This window comes from Hemitrygon akajei, chromosome 12 (assembly GCF_048418815.1).
Source record: "Hemitrygon akajei chromosome 12, sHemAka1.3, whole genome shotgun sequence".
NCBI lineage: Eukaryota > Metazoa > Chordata > Chondrichthyes > Myliobatiformes > Dasyatidae > Hemitrygon > Hemitrygon akajei.
Window position 1 is genome coordinate 65865480 of NC_133135.1, and position 25170 is coordinate 65890649.

At 42.1% G+C, this 25170-nt stretch overlaps 1 protein-coding gene across 8 annotated transcripts in view; it reads left to right on the top strand.

Moving 5' to 3' along the window:
* LOC140737130 (P-selectin-like) overlaps nucleotides 1-25170 on the top strand; it is a 67753-nt gene that overhangs the window by 14751 nt on the left and 27832 nt on the right. For 4 of the 8 annotated variants that reach the window (XR_012101063.1, XM_073063322.1, XM_073063323.1 and 1 more), the window contains exons 10-19: nucleotides 4107-4292; nucleotides 5931-6116; nucleotides 10396-10581; nucleotides 12507-12692; nucleotides 12796-12981; nucleotides 14763-14948; nucleotides 15895-16080; nucleotides 19725-19910; nucleotides 20071-20256; nucleotides 20372-20557. Coding sequence is in view for 3 of the 8 variants with exons in the window: in XM_073063322.1 (XP_072919423.1) it covers nucleotides 4107-4292; nucleotides 5931-6116; nucleotides 10396-10581; nucleotides 12507-12692; nucleotides 12796-12981; nucleotides 14763-14948; nucleotides 15895-16080; nucleotides 19725-19910; nucleotides 20071-20256; nucleotides 20372-20557 (1860 nt within the window). In the remaining 5 variants the exon portion in view is untranslated. The remainder of the gene's footprint in view (nucleotides 1-4106; nucleotides 4293-5930; nucleotides 6117-10395; nucleotides 10582-12506; nucleotides 12693-12795; nucleotides 12982-14762; nucleotides 14949-15894; nucleotides 16081-19724; nucleotides 19911-20070; nucleotides 20257-20371; nucleotides 20558-25170) is intronic. The other 4 variants (XR_012101065.1, XR_012101064.1, XR_012101066.1 and 1 more) reach the window with 4 other exon arrangements.

Here is a 25170-nt window from a genome sequence, read left to right on the forward strand (position 1 = left end):
CTGTCTTCTGGTCATAGACACTCCCACCATAGGAAACATCCTCTCAACATTGACTCTATCAAGGCCTTTCACCACTTAATAGGTTTCAATGAGGTTACCCCTCATTCTTCTGAATTCTAGTGAATACAGGCCCAGAGCCATCAAATGCTATTCATATGAAAAGCCATTCAATCTGAAATCATTTTTGTGAACCTCCTTTGAACCCTCTCCAGTATCAGCACATGTTTTCTAAGATAAAGGGCCCAAACCTGCTCACAATCTAAGGTAAGGGGACCAAAACTGCTCACAATGATCACTGTGATCATGAAAAGTACTAGATAATCCAAGTTCTTTTTGAAATATACTGGGTGTTCAAAAATAATATATTTAAAGCTACTGTTTTCACATTTTCTCTTCAGTTGTACATTAACAGTGTTTCTTAATCTGCTACCAGAAATAAATCATAAATTGCAGAGTGACTAAGTATTAGTTAATCAGAAACAAAATATGTATGCAGTTATAAATCTGTAAGTGATTGACTCAGAGGCAGGAATTGTCAGGCCTACACAGGCAGGCACCTCCCAATCTCCACCCAGCTGATAGGAATCACTTGCCACTCGTTTCAAACTCATCACCTGCAGCCTATTTAAACCCAGCTCTCATCCACAGCACTTGTTCACTTTTTGAACCAGCCAGCCTCAACTGCTTGCTCCTAGTCTTCTCTTTTACTTTCTTGTAAAGTCACTGATTATTGTTCAAGCAGCTATTGGTCATCGGCATATTTTCTCAAGCGGTCATTCATAATGTGTTAGGAGTCTATAAAGCTGATAAGCTGCCTCAGTTGGTATTTCACAACATTTATATGTATTGTAATTCCTGTATAGGAATTGTAATTTTGTTTTTCCCCTATCTGCTCACCAATTCACAATTGTGAGGCTAATTCACATCATAGACTTCATGATCAGAAACATTTTGTATTCACTCACTGATTTATATGATGGTTACTGACCAATATCTTTATAGTGGATATGAATGTTCCTGTCATGAAGGTTAAAGGAGGCTAGGCCCAAAGGAAGAGCATCAACAATAAGCCACAAGACAAGATCAAATGCCGGTTCAATGAGTGAACAAGGACTGTGGATGAGAGCTGGGTTTAAATAGGCTGCAGGTGATGACATGACTCCTGTTAGCTGGGCAGAGACTGGGAGCTGCCTGCCTGTGAGGATTGCCTCTCCTCCAGCTAGCACCTAACAGCCCATGGCGTGCCTGATCAATCTGGTAGAATTCCTCTGAGTATTGGATCCAAGATGAAACTAGATGTCACTCAAGACCTTTCCTCTGGGCCATACAGTTTCCAATTGACCAGGTACTGTAAACCCTCTACTGCCATGATGAGGCCAAACTCAGGTTGGAGGAGCAACACCTCATTTAATGCCTGAGTAGTCTCCAGAACCTTGGTATGAACATTGAATTCTCCAACTTCTGGTAATTCCCTCCCTCTCCCTTCACCCATCCCACTTTCACTCTGCCTCCTCTTCTAGCTGCCTATCACCTCTCTCATGATTCTGCCTTCTTCTACTACCCATAGTGCTTTCCCCTTACATTCTTTCTTCACCTTTCCTGCCTATCCCCTCCCTGCTTCCCCTCCCCCACCCCTTGATCTTTCCTCTGATTGGTTTTTCACCTGACACCTTCCACCCTCCCCCCACCTTCTTTATAGGGCCCCTGCCCCCTCCTTCAGTCCTGATGAAGGGTCTCGGCCCGAAACTTTGACTGCTCATTTCAACGGATGCTGCCCAACCTGCTGAGTTCATCCAGCCTGTTTGTACACATTGATTTGACCACAGCATCTGCAGTGTACTTTGTGTTTTCTGTAAACCCTATCCTTGATGAAGTGAAACTATCAACCAGTGAACCATGTACGTTGGACCACCTTCCACCATCTGAGGTTCCAGAGGTACAGGCTCAGGTAGGTTGAGTGATCCATGGACAGCGGGCTTGAGGCAAGGCACAAGGAAGGTAGGTTGTGAACCTGAGGGATGGTGGCAAATGGAGATGGCAGATAACAGGATTGATGGAATAGGCAATTTTGAAGGGAATATGGATAATCATGAACTGGAGCAGGAACAGGAGCTGGTGCATGGGGGGGGGGGGGGTACTGAATCTTGGGTGGATGGCAAGGCATGACCTCCAGGTCAGAGTAGTCTGGCTGGGTGCCACCAACAGTTGGCCTGGATGAATGAATCAGCAGTACAAGTTGGAGAAGCCCAAGGAACACTTTGAGGGGGCATCGTTGGGACCATTCAATGAGGGCGTACACTTTTTCTGGGTCCACGCCTTGGGGTGAAAGAACCTACTCCAGGAAGGAAATGACCGGGGTGTGGACTGTTATCTTTCTAACTTGCAGTACAGTTGGTTTTTGAGAAGGTGCTGAAGGACTGAATGGACGTGATAGACGTGGTCTCTGGGGCCCTTGGAGAAAATTAGGATATTGTTGTGGTAGACAGCCACATACCTGTGTAGCTTGCCTTGGATCTTGTTAATGAAGGTTTGAAAAATGGCTAGACTGTTGGAAAGTCCAAAAGGCAAGTATTCATAGTAGCCAGTGGGTGCTGTGTACGCCGTCTTCCACTCATCCCCCTGGTGGAGGGAGATTGGGTTGTATGAACTCTATCGATCAGTTTGGTGAAGAGCTGCACTCTACGGAGCGTTTCGAATGCACTATCTATCGAGGGGAGAGGGTAACAGTTCTTAGTGGACTTTGTTGAGTCTACGGTAGCCAATGCTGGGGTGAAGACCCACATATTTCTTTTTGGGTACTGGAGTCTGGGGCACAGATAGGGGAGGTTGACTGTTGCAGGGGTGCTGAATTGTGATGGAGAGTTGAAAGAGTGGTAAGCAGATGGTCAATGGTTTCTTAATGCTTCTGAACCATGTGGACAGACAACTTCCTTAAGGTGAACATATTCTGCCGGGTTCACTCATCCTGTCAGGGAATGTAGAGGAAGCTTGACCCAAAAGCAGAGCAGTGAAGATGAATCAGCAATAGAAGGTCTTTAATAATAGACTGCAAAAATAACAAGCCACAAAGGACTACAACATAAGAGAGGACAGATACTAAACACTGCAGGCAACAAGGTTACTGAAGACCAGGAGCAACTAGTTGAGGCTGGCTGGTTTGAAGAGTGAACAAGTGTGGACAAGAGCTGGGTTTAAATAGGCTGCAGGTGATGAGTTGGAAACGAGTGGCAAGTGATTCCTATTAGCTGGATGGAGACTGAGAGGTGCCTGCCTCTGCAGACCTGACAGTTCCTGCCTCTGAGTCAATCACTTACAGATTTATAACTGCATGCATATTTTGTTTCTGATCAACTAAAACTTAGTCACTCTACAATTGATCATCTATTTGTGGTTGCAGATTAAGAACCACAATTAATGTTCAACTGAAGAGAAAATGTGAAAACAATAGCTTTAAATGTATTATTTTTGAACACCCAGTATATAAAACCTTGAGTTTGTTTCATGCTTTTCATGATCACATGTTTATCAATCCTGAATGCAGTCATTTAATTGGTTTTGGTTACTTATGTTCTGCGAAGACAAAATGCTAATTTGCATAAAGGTGCCATGGAAAGCTACATGATGAATAAGCAACTGAGCAGCTAAGAAAGACTACACCTTCCTATACTGAGAATGTCTCAGCCCTTGGATTTGAGACTGTACTCTTCGTTGGGGCACCTACCTAAATGGAAGGTTAAAACATGATTCTGCAACACTGATGATATAAGAATAGTTTATTTGACTATCCAATATTTCATCCGGCAGCTCCTTTCCATTATATTCTAATATAGAGTATGTCAAATGGAAGACATGCTAAATAATAACATTTCAATCTAATATTGTATGTTGAACAGCACTGGTCACAATTTAAATAAAACCAACCTTGTCATTATTTTTGGGGAAAAAATAATAAATGTTGCTGTCTTTCATAGTATCAATATTCAGAACAAATGGGTCCAGTCTTATTTCAGGGACATTGATACTTGCACAATGTGTTTTAGGATAGAAATAGAATCTGTAAGATTAAATTTGAAATGTTTCAAAATATCACTAAATCATCATTTCAGTTGTAAAATGCACGGCACTGGAGAATCCTGAGCAAGGGTCTGTAAGCTGCTCCCACCTCCTTGGACCTTTCTCTTACAATGCAACATGTGACTTCAAATGTGAAAGAGGCTTTGTATTAAATGGATCAGAAACCATTCAGTGTGGAGCCTTTGGACAATGGACACCACAAATACCCTCCTGTGAAGGTACCATTCAACTTAATGGTTTATTTATGCCTTTAGAGATTATATAATTGCCTTAAGTATTTCATGCCATAGAAATAGTCTTGCAATTGGAACATGCTCTGTTGTTTGTAGGTGGTACTTTGTAATTTAGTTCAACAGTGTTCGACCATTTGATCAGCATGTTTGTAGAGCCACACAGCAGTTGGTTTTCAGGAAGTAAATGTATAGGCACATTGGAAGTTGCCCAGTTTATGTTGTCAGTGTGAATTAAAATCTTTTGATGAGCACCATTAATTTTGGAATCTTGATGTCAAGGTCCAGTCTGTCACTGGTTATTGTGTTGGGGAGTAATTCAAAGTTCAAAGTAAAATTCATTATCAGAGTACATACATGTTACCTCATACAACCCTGAGATTCATTTTCCAGTGGGCATACTTAACAAAGCTATAGAACAGTAACTGTAAACTAAACAAACTCTGCTAATGCAGATATAAATAAATAACGAGCATGAAATAACAATATAACAGAGTCCATAAATGAGGGTAGCTATCTCCTTTTGTTCAAGAAGCTGATGGTTGAGGGGCAGTAACTGTTCTTGAACCTGGTGGTGCGAGTCCTGAGGCACCTGTACCTTCTACCTGTTAGCAGCAGTGAGAAAAGAGCATAGCCTGGGTGGTGAGGATCTTTGATGGAAGCTGCACTTTTCAATGTTTATGTCTTAAATTACTCAGTGCATTTTGAAATTTTACTTTTTGGAAAGATTAATATTGTCATGGGAATTGTCGGCAAATATTCACACTGTTGCAGTGTGCTGGAGCTGCAATGCTTTCTCCAGGATTATCATCCCTCCCCATAATTCATTTCATTTGTAAACGTGTATGCAATGATTGTGCTAAGTATGCTTGAAAAGAGAGAATCCCAGGGGTGTATGTGGTGACATGAATGTACTCTGATAATAAATTTTACTTCGAACTTTGAATCTGGCAGATCTATTAATAGTGCTTTGTTAAATTGATTCTTTACCATCTCAACTATTGAAAAGCCCTTTTAGAATTTTAACACCACACTGATGGTAAAAAATCAAGCTATCAATAAACCAAAAACAACTTTTGCACTTAATATCTTGCTCATTGAGTAACAAAGCAAAAGCACCAAGAGATTAACTTTGCTCATCTTGGTACCCTGTAATTTACCAAGTCACCAATACCTGCAATATGATGTGTAATGTTTTTCCCAAGGTTTTAATTAAAATGCTCCAAGTCTCTAGTCACAAAGTATATTTATACACTACTTTCTTGGGTTGGAACATCTGAGCACCTTCAATGCTTTGATTTATGGCCAAGAACACTTTGCATAAGCAATTCTGATTAAAATTAGAGTACCAGCAAATGTTGGATGAAATAAGAGCATGGGTGATTACTCTAGCGAAAGTCCACATCCGATTCCCACGTGTTCATAAACCATAAGTACACAGGACTGATTATCATCCTCAAGCATTCTGAAGAAAATAGATTCCAACTATTTTCAACCCTTGATATTAAGAAATTTGTCCTTCTGTCACTTCTACAATGTGGCGTGATTTTGAGTGTAGAAATCCAGAGAAGTTAGTTTACATGCATGTTAACAGAATCAATGTGAATACTATCACTAATATTTCAGCCATGAAATGTGATATGCTGAGAAATCCAGACAGAGGATCCCATAATTGCACCCATCCCATCGATTACTACAGTTACAACTCCTCTTGTGACTTCAGCTGTGCAGAAGGGTTCATGTTAGTGGGATCACACAGACTTGAATGCAGAGATTCTGGACAGTGGACAGCAGAAACACCCACATGTAGAGGTATTGTATTCATCAAAGCAAAACTAGCTTATGATATGTATTGAACTCTTCTATAAAACTTTTCTATTTTTATAGCTATAATTACTTATGCCCGTTCCTTAAAAATAGTATGCCGTGTATTCACAATTAAAACATAGAAACATAGAAAACCTACAGCACAATACAGGCCCTTCAGCCCATAAAGCTGTGCCTTAACATGTCCTTACCTTAAAGATTACCTAGGGTTACCCATAGCCCTCTATTTTTCTAAGCTCCATGTATCTATCCAGGAGTCCCTTAAAATACCCTATCATATCCTGCCTCCACTACCATTGCTGGCAGCCCTATCCACGTGCTCACCATTCTCTGCATATTAAAAAAACTTGCCCCTGACATCTCCTCTGTACCTGCTTCCGAGCACCTTAAAACCGTGCCCTCTCATGCTAGCCATTTCAGCCCTGGGAAAAAGCCTTTGACTATCCACACGATCAATGCCTCTCATCTTGTACACTCTATCAAGTCACTTCTCATCCTCCATCGCTCCAAGGAGAAAAGGCCGAGTTCACTCAACCTGTTCTCATAAGGCATGCTCCCCAATCCAGGCAACATCCTTGTAAATCTCCTCTGCACCCTTTCTATGGTTTCCACTTCTTTCCTGTAGTGAGGTGACCAGAACTAAGCACGGTACTCCAAGTGGGATCTGACCAGAGTCCTATATAGCTGAAACATTACCTCTCGGCTCCTAAACTCAGTCCTATGATTGAAGGCCAATGCACTGTATGCCTTTTTAACCACAGAGTCGACCTGCGTAACAGCTTTGAGTGTCCTATGGACTCAGACCCCAAGATCCCTCTGATCCTCCACACTGCCAAGAGTCTTGCCATTAACACTATATTCTGCCATCATATTTGACCTACCAAAATGAACCACCTCACACTTATCTGGGATGAACTCCATCTGCCACTTCTCAGCCCAGTTTTGCATCCTATCGGTCCCGTTGTAATGTCTGACAGCCCTTCACACTATCCACAACACCCCCAACCTTTGTGTCATCAACAAATTTACTAACCTATCCCCTCCACTTCCTCATCCAGGTCATTTATGAAAATCACGAAGAGTACGGGTCACTGACCTCCATGCAGAATATGACCTGTCTACAACCACTCTTTGCCTTCTGTGGGCAAGCCAATTCTGGATCCACAAAGCAATGTACCCTTGGATCCCATACTTCCTTATTTTCTCAATAAGTCTTTCACAGGGTACCTTATCAAATTCCTTGCTGAAATCCACATACACTACAACTCTGCTCTACCTTCATCAATGTGTTTAGTCACATCCTCAAAAAATTCAATCAGGCTCGTAAGGCACAACCTGCCTTTGACAAAACCATGCTGACTACTCCTAATCATATTATGCCTCTCCAAATGTTCATAAATCCTGCCTCTCAGTATCTTCTCCATCAACTTACCAACCACTGAAGTAAGACTCACTGGTCAATAATTTCCTGGGCTATCTCTACTTCCTTTCTTGAATAAGGGAACAACATCCACAACCCTCCAATTCTCCAGAACCTCTCCCATCCTCATTGATGATGCAAAGATCATTGCCAAAGGCTCAGCAATCTCCTCCCTCGCCTCCCACAGTAGCTTGGAGTACAATCCATCCGGTCCCGATGACTTATCCAACTTGATGCTTTCCAAAAGATCCAGAACATCCTTTTCCTTAATATCTACATGCTCAAACTTTTCGGTCCACTGTAAGCCATCCCTACAATCACCAAGATCCTTTTCCGTAGTGAATACTGAGGCAAAGTATTCATTAAGTACCACTGCTATCTCCTCCAGTTCCATACACACTTTCCACTGTCACATTTGAATGGTCCTATTCTCTCACGTTTTATCCTGTTACTCTTCACATACTTGTAGAACACCTTGGGATTTTCCTTAATCCTGTCCATCAAGGCCTTCTCATGGCCCCTTCTGGCTCTCCTAATTTCATTCTTAAGCTCCTTCCTGCTAGCCTTATAATCTTCTAGATCTCTATCATTACCTAGTTTTTTTTTAACCTTTCGTAAGCTCCTTTCTTCTTGACTAGATTTACAACAGCCTTTGTACACCACAGTTCCTGTGCCCTACCATCCTTTCCCTGTCTAATTGGAATGTACATATGCTGAACTCCACGCAAATATCCCCTGAACATTTGCCACATTTCTTCTGTACATTTTCCTGAGAACATCTGTTTCCAATTTATGCTTCCAAGTTCCTGCCTGAAAGCCTCATATTAGAGTAAGGGGAAATTAAATGCTTTCCTAACTTGTCTGTTCCTATCCCTCTCCAAAGCTATGGTATAGAATTGTGATTACTATCTCCAAAATTCTCTCCCACTGAGAGATCTGACAAATGACCAGGTTAATTTCCCAGATCAAGTACAGCCTCTCCTCTTGTAGGCTTATCTACATATTGTGTCAGAAATCTTCCTGAACACACCTAACAAACTCCTCCCCATCTACACCCCTCACTCTAGGGACATGCCAATCGATATTTGAGAATTTAAAATTTCCCACCACAGCAACCCTGTTATTATTACACCTTCCCAGAATCTGTCTCCCCACCTGCGCCTCAATGTCCCTGTTACTATTGGGTGGTCTATTATTGAACCCTTCGTGTTCCTATCTTCCACCCACAGAGACTCTGTAGACAATCCCTCCATGACTTCCTCCTTTTCTGCAGCCATAACACTATCTCTGATCAACAGTGCCATGCCCCCACCTCTTTTGCCTCCCTCCCTGTCCTTTCTGAAACATCTAAAGCCTGGTACTTGCAGTAGCCATTCCTGCCCCTGCATCATCCAAGTCTTTAATGGCCACAACATCATAGCTCCAAATGCTGATCCATGCTTTAAGCTCATCAGTTTTATTCATAATACTCCTCGCATTAAAATAGACACATCTCAAACCATTGGTCTGAGCGCATCCCTTCTCTATCACCTGTTGATCCTCCCTCTCGCACTGTCTCCAAGCTTTCTCTATTTGTGAGCCAATCTCCTCTTCCTCTTTCTAATCTGTTCGGTTCCCACTCCCCAGCAATTCTAGTTTAAACTCTCCCCAATAGCCTTTGCAAACCTCCCTGCCTGGATATTTGTCCCCCTCAGATTCAAGTGCACCCATCCATTTTGTACAGGTCACACCTGCCCCAAAAGAGGTCCCAATGATCCAGAAATCTGAATCCCTGCCCCCGGCTCCGATCCCTCAGCCACACATTTATCTTCCACCTCATTCTATTCCTATATTGTCACATGACACAAGCAGTAATCCTGAGATTACTACCTTTGTGGTCCTGCTTCTCAACTTCCTTCCTAACTCCCTGTAGGTCCTGAGTTTCAGGACCTCCTCCCTTTTCCTACCTATGTCGTTGGTACCAATATGTACCACAACCTCTGGCTGTTCTCCTTCCCACTTAAGGATATCATGGATGCAATCAGAAACATCCTGGACCCTGGCACCTGGGAGGCAAACTACCATCCATGTTTCTTTCCCACATCCACAGAAACGGCTGTCTGACCCCCTAACTATAGAGTCCCCTATCACTGCTGCCATCCTCTTCCTTTCCCTACCCTTCTGAGCCACAGGGCCAGACTCTGTGCCAGATGCGTGGCCACTGTTGCTTCCTCCAGGTAGGCCATCTTCCCCCCACCCCCCCCAACAGTACTCAAGCAGGAGTACTTATTGTTAGGGGGGACAGCCACAGGGGTGCTCTCTAGCCTCTGACTCCTGCCCTTCCCTCTTCTGACTGCCACCCACTTGCCTGTCTCTCAAGGCCCCGGAGTGACTACCTGCCTATAGCTCCTCTCTATCACCTCCTCACTCTCCCTGACCAGATGAAGGTAATCAAGCTTCATCTCCAGTTCTCTAACACGGTCCCTAAGGAGCTGCAGCTCAATGCACCTGATGCAGATGTGGCCATCCAGGAGGCTGGGAGTCTCCTGGACTTTACACATCTAACACCGAGCACAGAACACCGGCCTCACACACATAATTCCTGTCTGTATTGTACACAGGCAACTTATCTCACCTCGCCTCGACCCGACCCATTACTGCCAAAGCCCCGTTGAGCCAAAGCCTTCCTATTCTGACTCCTTCTACTCTGACACCTGCTTCTCGGATGCCCGCTCTATAAAACTGTCACCTTTTAAACTCTTCTCGCTGTTCTACCTGGCTGACATCCACCTGGCTTGCGCTGTTGTGCCCCGATCAAACTGTTAAATTGAAGAATTGAATGGTGAAATTCAAATTGTATTTCAGCTGTATCCTGCCAGACAGTAACACAGCCAGAACGAGGGATGGTAAACTGCACCCATCCCATTGGACACTTCAGTTACAGCTCAACGTGCAGCTTTGACTGCACTGAAGGGTTTGTGCTGCAGGGGTCGGAAATGCTTGTGTGTGAAGCCAATGGACAATGGACAGCACCCGTTCCCAACTGTAAAGGTACTGAGCTCATTTCCACTAGTTTTCACTTTGAATTTTTATTATTAAATATCAAAACAAACATCAGATTTCTATTGCTAATCTGCTTCATTGAAACTGTACAGATTACAATACACAACGGTACAGTATAGTGCAGGTCCACTTTGCTCACAATGCCATGCCAACTTTGTAACCTATTCCACTGTGTGTGTATACGCACACGCACACGCTATATCGGAGGGAAGGTTCAGATATCTACCCTGAAAAGGTACTGCCTGGCCATTATCTATGCCTCTTCCCATATACACTGCTATCAAATTGCCTCTCAACCTTCTTTGTTCCAAAGTGAAAAGCCCTAGCTCGAACAACCTTTCTTCATAAGCTATGATCTCTAATCCAGCTAGTATGCTAGTAAATCTCCTTTGCACCTCCACATCCTTCCTATAGTGAGGTGACTGGAGCTGAACATGATAGTCCAAGTAGCATCTATGGAGAGGAATAAACAATTGACTTCACGGAGAACAAGCCTTCATTAGGATTGGAAAGGAAGGTGGAAAAGCCAGAATGAGAAGGGGGGGAGGCGAAAGGGTACAAACTGGCAGGTGATAGATGAAACCAGGTGAAGGACAAGGTAAGAGAGTAGGGGAGGGTGGTTAAAAATAATGGAAGCTCTCCCTCCACTTCCCCTTTCTCCTATGGTCTAATGTCCTCTCCTATCAGATTCCTTCTTCAGTGCTTTCTTGTATTCTGCATTCACATTCACTCTTCCAAAGTATATCACTTCACATTTTTCCAGACTGACCGCCATCTTCCACTTCTCTGCCCAGCACTGCATCCTATCAAAGTCACATTGTAAATGACAACAATCTTCTTCACTATATACTACAACACCGACCTCAGTGTCTTCTGCAGACTTACTAATCCACTCTTCCACTGCTCATAGATGTTATATATAATTCCTGAAGAATGGAGTTCTCAGAACAGATCTCTGCAGCAAACTACAGGCCATGGACCTCCAGACAGATTACACTTATTCTACTACTACCCTCTGCTCTGTGAGCACGAAATCCAAATCCACACTGCTAAGTTTCTTTGAGCCTTACTCAAATCAATATACACTAGCCCCAGTGCTCTATCTTCATTCCTTCCTAAAATTGTCAATAAGGCTTGTGAGACACAACCTATACCATACAAAGCCATGCCGATTATCCCTAATAAGACTGTGTTTCTCCAAATGCTTATACGAGGGGTGATTGATAATTTCATGGCCTGAGGTAGAAGGAGTCAATTTTAGAAAACCTAGCACATTTATTTTTCAACATAGTCCCCTCCTACATTTACACACTTAGTCCAGTGGTCGTGGAGCATACGGATCTTGGACCTCCAGAAAGTGTCCACACATGGGTGACTGATAAGTTTGTGGCCTAAGGTAGAAGGAGATGAGTTATACAGCTCTCATTACATGCACATGCAGGTCAACTCTTTCAGTGATAATGCAGAAAGTTTGAAGTTAATAACTCATCTCCTTCTACCTTAGGCCACAAACTTCTCAATCACCCCGATGAGTTATTAACTTCAAACTTTCATATACTCTGTCAGGAACCCTTGCTGGGCATACTTAACAAATTCTGCCCCATCTACACCTTATTCACTAAAGAGGTGCCAAACAATTTTAGGGAAGTTGAAGCCACCGTGGCAGCCATCTTGCTATTATTAACCTTTATAAAATCTGCCTACTTATCTGCTCCTCTCAATTGCTATTAGTGGGCCTCCAAAATGTTCCCAATAGAGTGATTGTTCCCTTCCTGTTTCTGACTTCCACCCATATGAATTCTCCCCTTTCAACAAGCAAGTCTTGGTAATGGCCAAAGCACTCCAGTTTCATGCACGAATGTGACTTGCTTTATCTTTCCAAAAGCTAAAGAACTTTAAATTCTATATTTTAGCTGTAACCTGTCAGTCACTGACAGACCCTGAACAAGGGACGATGAACTGCTCACATCCTATTGGGGACTTTAGTTATAGCTCAATGTGTGACTTCAGCTGTGTTGAAGGGTTTGCATTGAAAGGGTCAAAAAGTCTACAGTGTCAAAGCAATGGGCAATGGACGGCACAAAACCCCAACTGTGAAGGTACTAGACAACTTCATTTTAATATTAGCTTTCAATTTTCTATAAAATTTGCTATTACATCTGCAAAATTTAAAACTGAGAAAATTCTACTCTTGTACTTCAGTTCTAATCTGCGAGAGACTGATGCAACCCGAACAAGGTGCAATGAACTGTTCCCATCCCATTGGAAGCTTCAGTTTCAACTCCACATGTGACTTCAGCTGTGCTGAAGGGTTTATACTGAATGGCTCAGACCATTTACAATGTGAAGCTAATGGGCAGTGGACAGCACAGAGCCCCAAATGCACAGGTACCAAGGAATTCGGCATTAACGTTTAAAATGATATGCAAAATATGACTCTATCTTTAAAGTTGAGACCATTTTAGAATATATCCTGTCGTACATATTTCTAATTTTAACTTAAAATCTTGCATTCCATTCAAAAGTTGCCCAAAACTGATAAAGATTGAACAAGAAGGAATGAACGGCTCCCATCCCTTGATACTTTAGTTACAGCTCAACATGCAACTTTATCTCAGAGGAAGGGAATTTATGCCATATATTGAGTGGGTCAGACAGGGTACTGCGTCATGCCAATTTTTAAACAATCTCCATCAATAAATTGTCAGAAATAAGGTCAGGAAAATGATTTAAGAACTCAGTAAAACAAAACAGAAACATAGTGGTGAGTACATTCCTGCTACACTGGGCACTCACTAATCCACTTACCACCAGAACCACTCTCCAACAGGTGCCATCGCATCTGTCATGCACCTGGCCCGGAAAACAAAGACACTTCTTTCAGAATGCTGTTTCTGGTCTTCAGTTTGGCATTTGACACTATTTTTCCACAGACTTTGAACAGACTCCTACTCTTCAATCTAAATACCTAACATGTTGGACTTGCTAACCAACAGACCTCAGATTGGGTGCACAACCACTCTTTCCTCCACATCATCCTCAACATGAGTGCCCCCTAGGACTGTGTGCTGAGTCCCCTGCTGTACACACTGCTCACACATGACTGCACTGACAGATATGCGAGCAATCACGTTATCAAGTTTGCCGATGACACAACCATGGTGAGACTCATCACCACCAACAGCGAGACGGCCTACAGAGGGGAGGTGGAGGAGCTCGAGGCCTGGTGCCAGGCAAACAATCTCTTGCTCAATGTCAACAAGCCGAAGGGGATGGTTATTAACTTCAGGAAAACTCACACACTCACAATCCCCACCCCCACCACATTGGCTGCACAGCAGTGGAATCTGTGAGCAGTTTCAAACTCCTGTCAGTGCTCACCTCTCATGGTCACAGAACACATCCTCCACAGCTCACTAACACCTCTACTTTCTGAGGAGGCTGAAAAAGATTTGGACTATATACATCACTACTCACATCCTTCCCCAGATGCATAGTTGAGATCACATCCAATTTACTCTTATCTTTCAAAATTATAAATCTCTGATACCACATGACAAGTTACCTTTACTGTATATAATTGGGCTGGAACGTCTAAGCACCCTCAATGTCTTCAGTTATGAACAAAAACAGTTTCCCTAAGCAATTTTATAAGATTGGGATGTGATCAACTCTTCAATGATAATATTTAAGTGAAGAATGAATATCACAACATCAAAAAGAAATCCTGGAGATAATGAAAAAATGTGTTCAAATCATCAATCTTTTGGATGGATTTGCAATTTTGCTTAATATGATTCTGCAAAGTATTTTTGGTGGGAAGAGAGGAAGAAGTGATTAAAATTAAGTATGGGTAAATAACAAGTAGGAACAAGAGTGGGCTACTCTGCTTTTTCATCTGCTCTGCGTTCAATAAGGCATGGGTGATTATTCCAGTGGAAGTCCGCATCCCCTGATTCCTGCATGCCCATAGCTGCAGCCTTAAACACACGGAGCTGATAATCATCTGCAAACTTTCTGGGGACAATGGATTCCAATTATTTTCAACAGTTGATGTTAAGAAATTCATCCTTCTGTCACTTCTGCTATTTGGCATGTTAGAAATCAAGAAAAATCAGGGCCCATGCACGTTAACAGAATCAATGAGAATACTATCGCTAATGTTTCAGCCGTGAAATGTGACATGCTGAGAAATCCAGACAGAGGAACCTATAACTGCACCCATCCCGTCGATCACTTCGGTTACCGCTCGTGGTGTGATTTTAGCTGTGCTGAAGGGTTCACATTAATGGGATCACACACACTTGAATGTAGAGCCTCTGGACACTGGACAGCAGAAGCACCCACATGTAGAGGTATTGTATTCATCAAAGGAAAACAAGATCGTGATATGTGTTCAACTCTTCTATAAATCTTTCAATTTCTATGAAGCCCCTTTTTACCGGTAATCTCCAGAGATGCAGCTCGTTAGCCCCTCACTAACAGCCACTAGACTCAGCAGTGAGAAAATCGCCTTTCTCTAACGAAGGTCGGAATGCTTGGGCGTCCCACCAGTCCGGCAAGTTGGGCTGCCTCGACCACCTGAATCCCAATCTGTGTGAATACTGTCCTCGTGCAATTAGTCATTGGCAAGAAATAACAGATCATACACTGCATACAAATATAAAGAAAGTATAATTACAAATTTCAGCTTTATCAAGCAGTTAGGAAAAGGAGAGGGAAAAAAAGTGAAAGGGCCCACTACAGTTAACCCAGTCCAATTGTGCACATAAGTTGGAGCTCATCTTGAAGTTGTCTTTAACTCACACACTGGATCCTAGGTCTTTGTGCACACAGCCTTCTGAATCCATCTCTAACAAACAGTCTCCTCCATGGGAATACTAGTCCTTCCGCCTTGAAGCCATTAGTCTGCACAAACTCCTTTTGTGACAGACGGCATCCTCACCCATCTTCCTGCCTTCTCTCAGCTCCCGTCAAAAAGTCCTCAACCCACACCAGCAGTGTTGGTCACAAAAATCTCTATGCCCAGCATTCTCTTGAACCTTCTCCCAATTCCACCATCCTGATTGGCTGGCACAACATTCCTAAGTTGAACAGCATAGCCCCTTACCTTTAGCTCAAATCCAAACACGCTAAAGGCAGAAGAGACTGCTCTTAACTGCTAAAATGAAACACCAACAGCACAGCAGTAAAAATCTTAACCAGGACATTACATTTATAACAATAGTTACTTCTGCCCATTCATTAAAATAATATACTGTCTATTCAAAATTGAATGGTGAAATTCAAATTGTATTTCAGCTGTATCCTGCCAGACAGTAACACAGCCAGAACGAGGGATGGTAAACTGCACCCATCCCATTGGACACTTCAGTTACAGCTCAACGTGCAGCTTTGACTGCACTGAAGGGTTTGTGCTGCAGGGGTCGGAAATGCTTGTGTGTGAAGCCAATGGACAATGGACAGCACCCGTTCCCAACTGTAAAGGTACTGAGCTCATTTCCACTAGTTTTCACTTTGAATTTTTATTATTAAATATCAAAACAAACATCAGATTTCTATTGCTAATCTGCTTTATTAAAACTGTGTACATTACAATACACAACAGTACAGTACAAGTCCACTTTGCTCACAATGCCATGCCAACTTCGTAATCTATTCCACAATCTGAACCTTCCCTCCTACTTAGCCCTAACCCTGAATTTTTCTTTCATTTGTGTGATTTAAAAATCTCTTAAATATCTTCGAAGTATCAGCCTTCACCACAATCCCCTGCTGTGCAATACAGACACTTACCTCTGACATTTGTCCTGAACCTTCCTCCACGCACCTTAAAATGATGTCCTCTGGTATTAGCAATTGCTGCCCTGAAAAAGATACTGGTTGGCCACTATCAATGTCTCTTATTATATACACCTCTATCAAGTTGCCTCCCATCCTTCTTCGCTCCAAAGGGAAATGCTCTAGTTTGATCAAGCTTTCTTCATAAGACATGTTCTCTAATCTAGGCAGTATGCTAGTAAGTCTCCTCTGCACCTCCATATCCTTCCTAGAAATGAAACCAATACTCCAATATGGAGAGGAGAAACAATTGACTTTTCAGGCAAAGAGCCTTCATTAGGACTGGAAAGGAAGGTGGCAGAAGCCAGACTAAGAAGGTGAGGGAAGAGGCGGAGGGAGACAGCCTGGCAGGTGATAGATGAAACCAGGTGAGGAGGGAGTTAAGTGAGTAGGAAGGGGTATGCTGTAGGTATTTCATGTCAGTTCTTGTTCGAGCAGTCTGTTCTGCTTTTAACATGTTTGGGTTTGAGCTTATGGTAAGGGGCTATGTTGTTCAATTTAGGAATGCATGGAACTTAGAATGGTATTTGACCCACAATCATTTTGCCAACATTTTAACCTACCCTATGATCAATCTAACCCTTTCCTTCTGCAGAGCCCATAACCTTTCATTCGTCTGCCTATCTAAAGATCTCTTAAATGTCTTTAATGTATCAGCCTCTACCTTCCACAGTGCATTCCAGTCATTTGCCACTCTGCAAAAAAGCCCTGTCATCTCCCCTAATTTTTCATCCACTCACCTTGAAATTATTTTTTCTGGTATTAACAATTGCTGCCCTGAGAAAAGGTGCTGGCTGGCCACTACCCGTGCCTCTTATCATCTTATACTCCTCTATCAAGTTGCCTCTCATCCTCCTTCACTCCAAAGAAAATAGAGATAGCTTGCTGAAACTTTCTTCAGAAGACATCCTGACATTCCAAACAGCATCCTGGTAAATCTCCTCTGCTCCCTCTCTAAAGCTTCCACATCATTTGTATATTGACGTGACTGGAACTGACTCAATAGTCCAAGTAGCATTCATGGAGAGGATGAACAATCAACATTTTGGATGAAACCTTTCATCAGGACTGGAGGAGAAGGGGAAGCCTGCACAAGAAGGTGGGGGCGTGGGAGGGGGAGAAGTATAAGCTGGCCGGTGATAGGTGAAACCAAGTGAGGGGGAAGGTGTGTGGGTGGGGTGTAGGTGGGTGGGGGGGTAGAAGAAAACAAGAATGTGGGAGGTTTACCCAACTCCTTCCCTTTCTCCTATGGTTCTCTATCTTCAGCCCTTTACCTCTTCCTCCTATCACCTCCCAGATTCCTACTTCATAACCCTTGATTTCCTTGATGCTGTGGAGGCTGGTGCCCTTGATAGAGTTTGCAAATCTCTGCAGCATTTTCCAGTTCTGTTCAGTGGCCCCTCCATACCAGACAGTGATGCAACCTGTTAGAGTTCTCTCCACAGTATTACTGTAGAAATTTGTTAGTGTCTTTGGTGACATATCAAATTCCCTCAAACATAATTAAATATAGCTGCTGACATGCTTTCTTTGTAATTGCATCAATATATTGGGCCCAGGATAGATCTTCAGAGATGTTGACACACAGCAACTTGAAGCTGCTCACCTTTTCCTTTGCTGATCCAATTGAGGACTGGTGTATGTTCCCTCGATTTCCCCTTCCTGAAGTCTACAATCAGTCCCTTGGTCTTACTGATGTTGAGTGCAAAGTTGCTGTTGAACACCACTTAACTAGCCCATCTATCTCACTTCTGTACACCTGCTCGTCACTATCTGAGTTTCTGCCAAAAACTGTTGTGTAAATGGCAAATTTGTTCAGGGCATTTGAGCTGTACCTAGTCACTCTGTCATGGATGTAGAGAGAGGAGAGCGGTAGGTTAAGCACGCATCCTTGAATACATTCACGGAAGGGGTATGGGGGGCTATTAAACCCGTACAGATCAATGGGCCTAGGCAGATGAATGATTTGGCACAGCCTAGGGTGGACCAACTGGCCAGTTTCTCTGCTGTAATGTTCTATGACTCTATGAAATAAGGTCAGCAAAATGATTTGTGATGGATGATTCCGGAAATTTTGGATACAAAATCATCTATTAATCTAAGGCAAACTGAACTTTTCAATCTTTATCTCTTACATTACTCATTGTTTTTGAATTTTTATTTTTGGGAAGATTTTGATCTAATTAATATTGGCCTACGTTTAGTCATGGGCATTATCTGCAAATATTCACTGTGTACTGCAGCTGCAGTGAATTCTCCAGGATTATCATCCTTCCCTGTATTTAATTTCACTTGTAAACATGTATGCAAGTAATTTGACAGATCTATTGATAGTGCTTTGTGAATTTGATTCTTTACCATCTCAGCCACTGGAAAAACTCTGTAACATTTTGACACCGCATTGATGACAAAATCAAGCAATAAATACCCCAAAAACAACTTCCTCACTCTTAACATCTTGCTCAGTGAGTGACAAAGCACAAGTATCAGCAGATTAAACTCACTGTGTTTGATATTTTGTAACGTACCAAGTCATCTGTATCAGTGCCTTAACAAGATGATAATATTTTCTATGGAATACGTAATGGTTTTCATCCAATATTTTAATGTGAGGCCGTCTCACAGATCCCATGCAAGGTTAGGTCACTGCAGGACCTTTACAACTGCTGTCAGATTAAAGGAACAATAGTAGGAACATTATTTTCTTAAATGAAGATTTAAGAAATACAAGAACACATCCAATTTATGCTTATTTTTTTCTGTAATTAATAACTCCATCTCTCTAGTCACAAGGCAAGTTACATTAATATAACACTTTCTTAATTTAAATAATACTTTCTTAGACGACAGCATTTTAGCACCTTCAATGCCTTGGTTTGTGACCAAAAACACTTTGCGTAAGCAATTCTCATTAAGATTGGGAGGATATTAGTTCGTGAAGATTGAGGATCAGAACATGAGTAATAAATCTTGGAGATGGTACAGAAGCATGTGTGTTGGAAGATAATTTTTCAAATCATCAGTCCTTTTGGATGGATTTGCAATTTTGCTTAACATGATCATGAAGCTTTCTTGGTGATAAGAGAGTTGAATGTAGATCTTCTGAACTATAGACTGTACACATGTGGAGGTGTTGTATTCATCAGAGGAAAACTAGCTTGTGTTATGTATTGAACTTAGTAAAATTTTGTTCAATTTCTATAACAACAATTGCTACTTTAGCCTGTTTCTTTAATAAAAATAAGTTGTGTGTTCACAATTGAATGATGAAAGTCAAAATTGCATTACAGCTGTATCCTGCCAGACAGTAACACAGCCAGAACGAGGGATGGTAAACTGCACCCATCCCATTGGACACTTCAGTTACAGCTCAACATGCAGCTTTGACTGCACTGAAGGGTTTGTGCTGCAGGGGTCGGAAATGCTTGTGTGTGAAGCCAATGGACAATGGACGGCACCCGTTCCCAACTGTAAAGGTACTGAGCTCATTTCCCTGTCTTAACTTGCTAATATTAACAGATGTTAGATTCCTATTGCTGATTTGCTTTTTGATACTATACACATTACAAATTCATGAATATGCCATGCCTTACTTATTTTTCTAAATGCTAAGGGAATTTAAATTCTATATTTTAGCTGTAACCTGTCAGACACTGACAGACCCTGAACAAGGGACGATGAACTGCTCACATCCTATTGGGGACTTTAGTTATAGCTCAATGTGTGACTTCAGCTGTGTTGAAGGGTTTGCATTGAAAGGGTCAAAAAGTCTACAGTGTCAAAGCAATGGGCAATGGACGGCACAAAACCCCAACTGTGAAGGTACTAGACAACTTCATTTTAATGTTAGCCTTCAATTATATTAAAATTTCCAATAAAAGATTGGTATTATATCTGCAAAATTTAAAGCTGAGAAAATTCTACTCTTGCCCTACAGTTCTAATCTGCGAGAGACTGATGCAACCCGAACATGGTGCAATGAACTGTTTCCATTCCACTGGAAGCTTCAGTTTCAACTCCGCATGTGACTTCAGCTGTGCTGAAGGGTTCACATTAGTGGGGTCACACAGACTTGAATGCAGAGCCTCTGGTCAGTGGACGGCAGAAAAGCCCACATGTAGAGGTACTGTGTTCATCAAAGCAAAACTAGCTTGTGATATGTATTGAACTCTTTATAAAATTTCTTTCAATTTCTATAACTATAGTTACTTATGCTCATTCACTCAAAATAGTATGCTGTGTATTCACAATTGAATGGTGAATGTCAAAGTGACATTTCAGTTGTAACCTGCCGGACGATAACACAACCAGAATGAGGGATGATAAACTGTATCCGTCCCATTAGAAACTTCAGTTACAGCTCAGCATGCATCTTTGACTCCACAGAAGTCTGTACTGCAAGGGTCAGATGTGCTTAACATCTTGTATTCCAGCCATAAGGTGTCCAAAACTGAAAACCTGAAACAAGGGACAATGAACTGGCCTCATTGCATTGGAAATTCTGGCTATAGCTCCACATGTGACTTTCTGGGTGCAATGGGTTTACACTGAGTGGGTTGGACAGGTTACAGTGTCAAGCTAATGGACAGTGTATGGCGCAGATCACCAAATGCAAATATACCAGAGAAAAATTGCCAAGGCTTGAAATTGTTGAAATTATTTGCACAGATCTTTTTGTATTATCCAAAGACTTTCTCAGCGCCAGTGCCAGAGTAGCACAGCAGTGAGCATGACAGCTTGAAGTGTCAGAGTTCAGAGTTCAATTCCGGTGTTGTCTGTGAGGAGACTGTACGTCTTCCCCACGGAATGCGTGGGTTTTCTCCAGGTGCTCTGGTTTCCTCCCACAGTCCAAAGACGTACAGGCTAGTAGGCTAATTGGTCATTGTAAATTATCCTGTGATTAGACTAGGGTTAGATTGATGGTCGCTGGTTGGCATGGCTCAAAGGGCCAGAAGGGCCTATTCTGGGCTGTATCTCAATAAATAAATAAACATGTATAAACCCGTCACTGAAATTGTGGGATTGTACTTCCGTCGTTTAGGCCAACCGGTGGTGTAGTGGCACCCTCACCAGACTTCAAGGCAGGTGGTTCCCAGTTTGAATCTGGCCCGTTCCTTGCATGCTTTCCATCCCTGCTGGGTTGAGTGTCGAGCTAGCAACTCTTTAAAATCATTATCTGACAGTAAGGTTGAATTGAAACGCCAATGCTTATTTATTTGTGGAAGGCCAGGAAGAGTTATGGACAGGCCACCCGGTGTATGGTCTGATATCACTCAACTCTGATAAACACAGAAACGGACTGAAGGAATCAGCTGATAATCGATTAAAAAAATAATCAATTCAAGTAAAGGTGTGATGAATATGTGAGAAGAAAGAATATTCTCTCTTATTTGGGTGGAGAAAGCGCTATGCATCGGAGATACCATAGTTGGAAAGGAAGGACTGAATTAATGAGGCAGATTTGCTTAGTACTCTGGGAATAGGAGACAATCGATCCAGCACTGGATCTAACCAACAGTTGAAGTCTCCACCTAGTATGAGAGAGTATGAACTCAGATTAGGTAGCGCAGAAAAAAAACGTTCAAAGAAGCACACCTTGTCCGAGTTAGGAGCATACATGTTAGCCAGCACTACCAATGTATTATATAATTTCCACGAGACAATGACTAAGTGGCTGTTTGTGTCTGATATTGCATTGTGGAGCTGAAAGGGAATGTTTGGGTTAATGAGAATTGAGACCCCCACCCCCCGGCTTTACCCTGAAAAGTGGAGTGGAAGTGCTGCCCCGCCCATCATGACATAAGGCGGGAATTATCAGAACTGCAAATGGGTGTCTCTTGTAGAAATGCAATAGCTGTATTAAACTGTTTGAGATGTGAGAACACCTTCCTTCTTTTAACAGGGTGGTTCAGTCCCTTGACATTCCAGCTCACAAAATTTAACGGACTAACTATTCTCCTTTAAAAAAGATACAGATTGATAGGCATAAGCGGTATCAAGATTTCGGGTATCAGCTCCGGGGCAAAAGTGTAAAACAAAGAGAAGCAGAGCAGAAATAAATCCTGTATAACAAGGACTTTAAAGGGTTCTTAAAATATTGGCATTAGAGTATCCTCCCCCACCCCCAACTCACAAGACAGCTGCCAAAGAACATAGCAACAAGCTCTTAAGAACAATAGTCACCCAACAGTATGACTTCCTATCACTTGTAGCATCATCTGCAACTCTGTTACTGTTACTTAAAGGAAACAGTAAGCATTTAACATTCCTAAACTGATATTATGCTTAATGAGAGGTAAGCAATTTCCCCAAGGTTTGTTAAACATGGCTCTGAAAAATGAGCCAAAGAACAGAAATATAAATGAGAGAGAGAGAGAGAGAGAGAGAAAGGCCACAGCCACTTCTCCCAAAGATCTCACAAAGCAGACTGGAAAAATATTCAGTAGGACGCCTACCTTTGATAGATTCTGGCAGGCCCAGGATGCGTAGGTTCTGCCGTCTGCTCTGGCCCTGCAAGTCAGTAACATTAGCTGTTAACTTGATATTGTTTTGACGTAAGCCGAAGCAGATAGTTTCACTGATGCGCTGGCTCAGGTCGTTCGTGGCGAGCTCGAGAGAAAATAAGCGTTGGCCATGGTCCTCCACTGTGGATTGTATTTGGTCAAGTTTTGCTTCCAGCAGGCCGAAAGAATATTTGAATTCGGCCGCTAACGCAGCACGATGTTGGTCTAGTAGTGTGGAGATGGCCTCCATAGTCAGGCCAGCCACCCAGTCATCTTTTTTCCTGGGCTTAGTACTCCTTGTGAAGCGAGCGTAGTTACAGGCAGGTGGAAGAGCAAGAAGTCTAACAGTTTGGTACAGGGGAAGGGGGAAGAAGGAGCGTGGAGATAGAAATTAGAACAGAGCGCTCGTTCTCTGAGACTACTCCATATGGCTGTTGACTGGAAGTCCACTTGAACATTTTTAAATTTCTTATTTCTGTTAAGTTATAGCTGTGTTCTTTTCTAATCCGGTTTGTGAAGCGATATATATACCGGAATAAACGCATGCTGTCTCCTCCCAACCAGATGGGCACCAACACATTCTTATCAAGGTCAATTAACATCTCCCACCTTACTGGAGACTTCAAATACAGCTCAACACGTGACTTCAGTTGTGTTGAATAGTTTATACTGGGAGTCGGGCAGGCTTTAGTGGGCAACGGATAGATAGATAGATAGATAGATACTTTATTCATCCCCATGGGGAAATTCAACATTTTTTCCAATGTCCCATACACTTATTGTAGGAAAACTAATTACATACAATACTTAACTCAGTATAATATGATATGCATCTAAAATCACCCTCTCAAAAAGCATTAACAAATAGCTTTTAAAAAGTTCTTAAATAGTTTACTAAAATACATTGAATGGTAACTTAAGCTCAGTCCTAACCCCAGCACTTTAACATATCTTACCCCTGGTGGTTGAATTGTAAAGCCGAATTGTAAAGTGCAAACTCCAGCTGGTGAAAGTAGAATAGGCATTAATTATGCAATGTCATATACTGTATATTGAGCCTTCCACCTCCCCCCACCCCTGTCCTCATCTTAATACCAGGGAAAGTAACTTAATTAGTAATTCTTTTAAACAGGTTTTGTGACATTTAGGATTTTCTTCATGTGTCTATTTCCAACCGGTGGATAGTGAAAATACAGAGTTGTGCTTTGGAATCTTTAATGAGCCAAAGTGAATTGACTGATGGATAGGTAGTTCTACAATGGCGCCACCTCCGTGGTGCAGCTTGTCGAGCTGCTGTCTCATTGGGCCACGGACCAGAGTTTAATTCTGAACTCAGTCACTGTTTATGTGGAATTTGCATGTGTTTCCTGTGAGTACGTTGGTTGTTCCCAGTTGCTCCAGTTTCCTCCCTCGTCCCAAAGACATGTGGGTGGAGGTTAATTCGCCACTCTGAATTGCCCCATCGTGTGTAGGCGAGTGGTAGAATCTGGGAGGAGATGCTGAAAATGGGATTAGTACAAATGGGTAGTACATGGTCAGTGTGGAATCGATGGAACGAGAACTCTTTCCATGCAACTTGTCTCTCTCTGTCTCTAAAAGCTGATAGAAAGGACGTAAAGATTTCTGTTACTAGGCTCACCATTCAGGCTTCCAGGAGTGCACTATGGAGAGAGGAGATGGGTTTACTTCTCTTCATCCCTCTGGTTTAGGATGAGGAAGGTTAGCATATGAGTGCTGGGAGAAAGAAGTAAGTGTAGATATGTAATTTTAATTTAATATTTCTATTTTAATTAATTAAATAATTTAAACAATTTAAATGCATTTGAACTTCCCTTAAGTTGTTTTTGAAAACAATTTTAATGACTTTGCAGTTGGCAAGCAGCCAGGGTATTCCTGAGAAATGTAACGTAAAAAGCAAGTACAGGTCAATTTGTCCCTTGAGCCTGTCATGTTTTGTAACTCAGAAACTAATTGAAAGAAAAACATGGGACCAGGATCCGTTTTGTCTACTTAGTGTTTCTTCAGGGAGGTGCTCACATGTGACGTGGTGATGTAATACCGTATGCCATCATATGCTACTTACATATAACCTGCCGAGCAGACTCAATGGACGAATTCTGCTCCTATGTCGAATAGTAATGGATTATGTAAACACCAAAGAAGGTTTAAGAAAACAATATTTACAATATTATTTAAATATTACTGAGATATTAAATACACTACACTCCTTGCT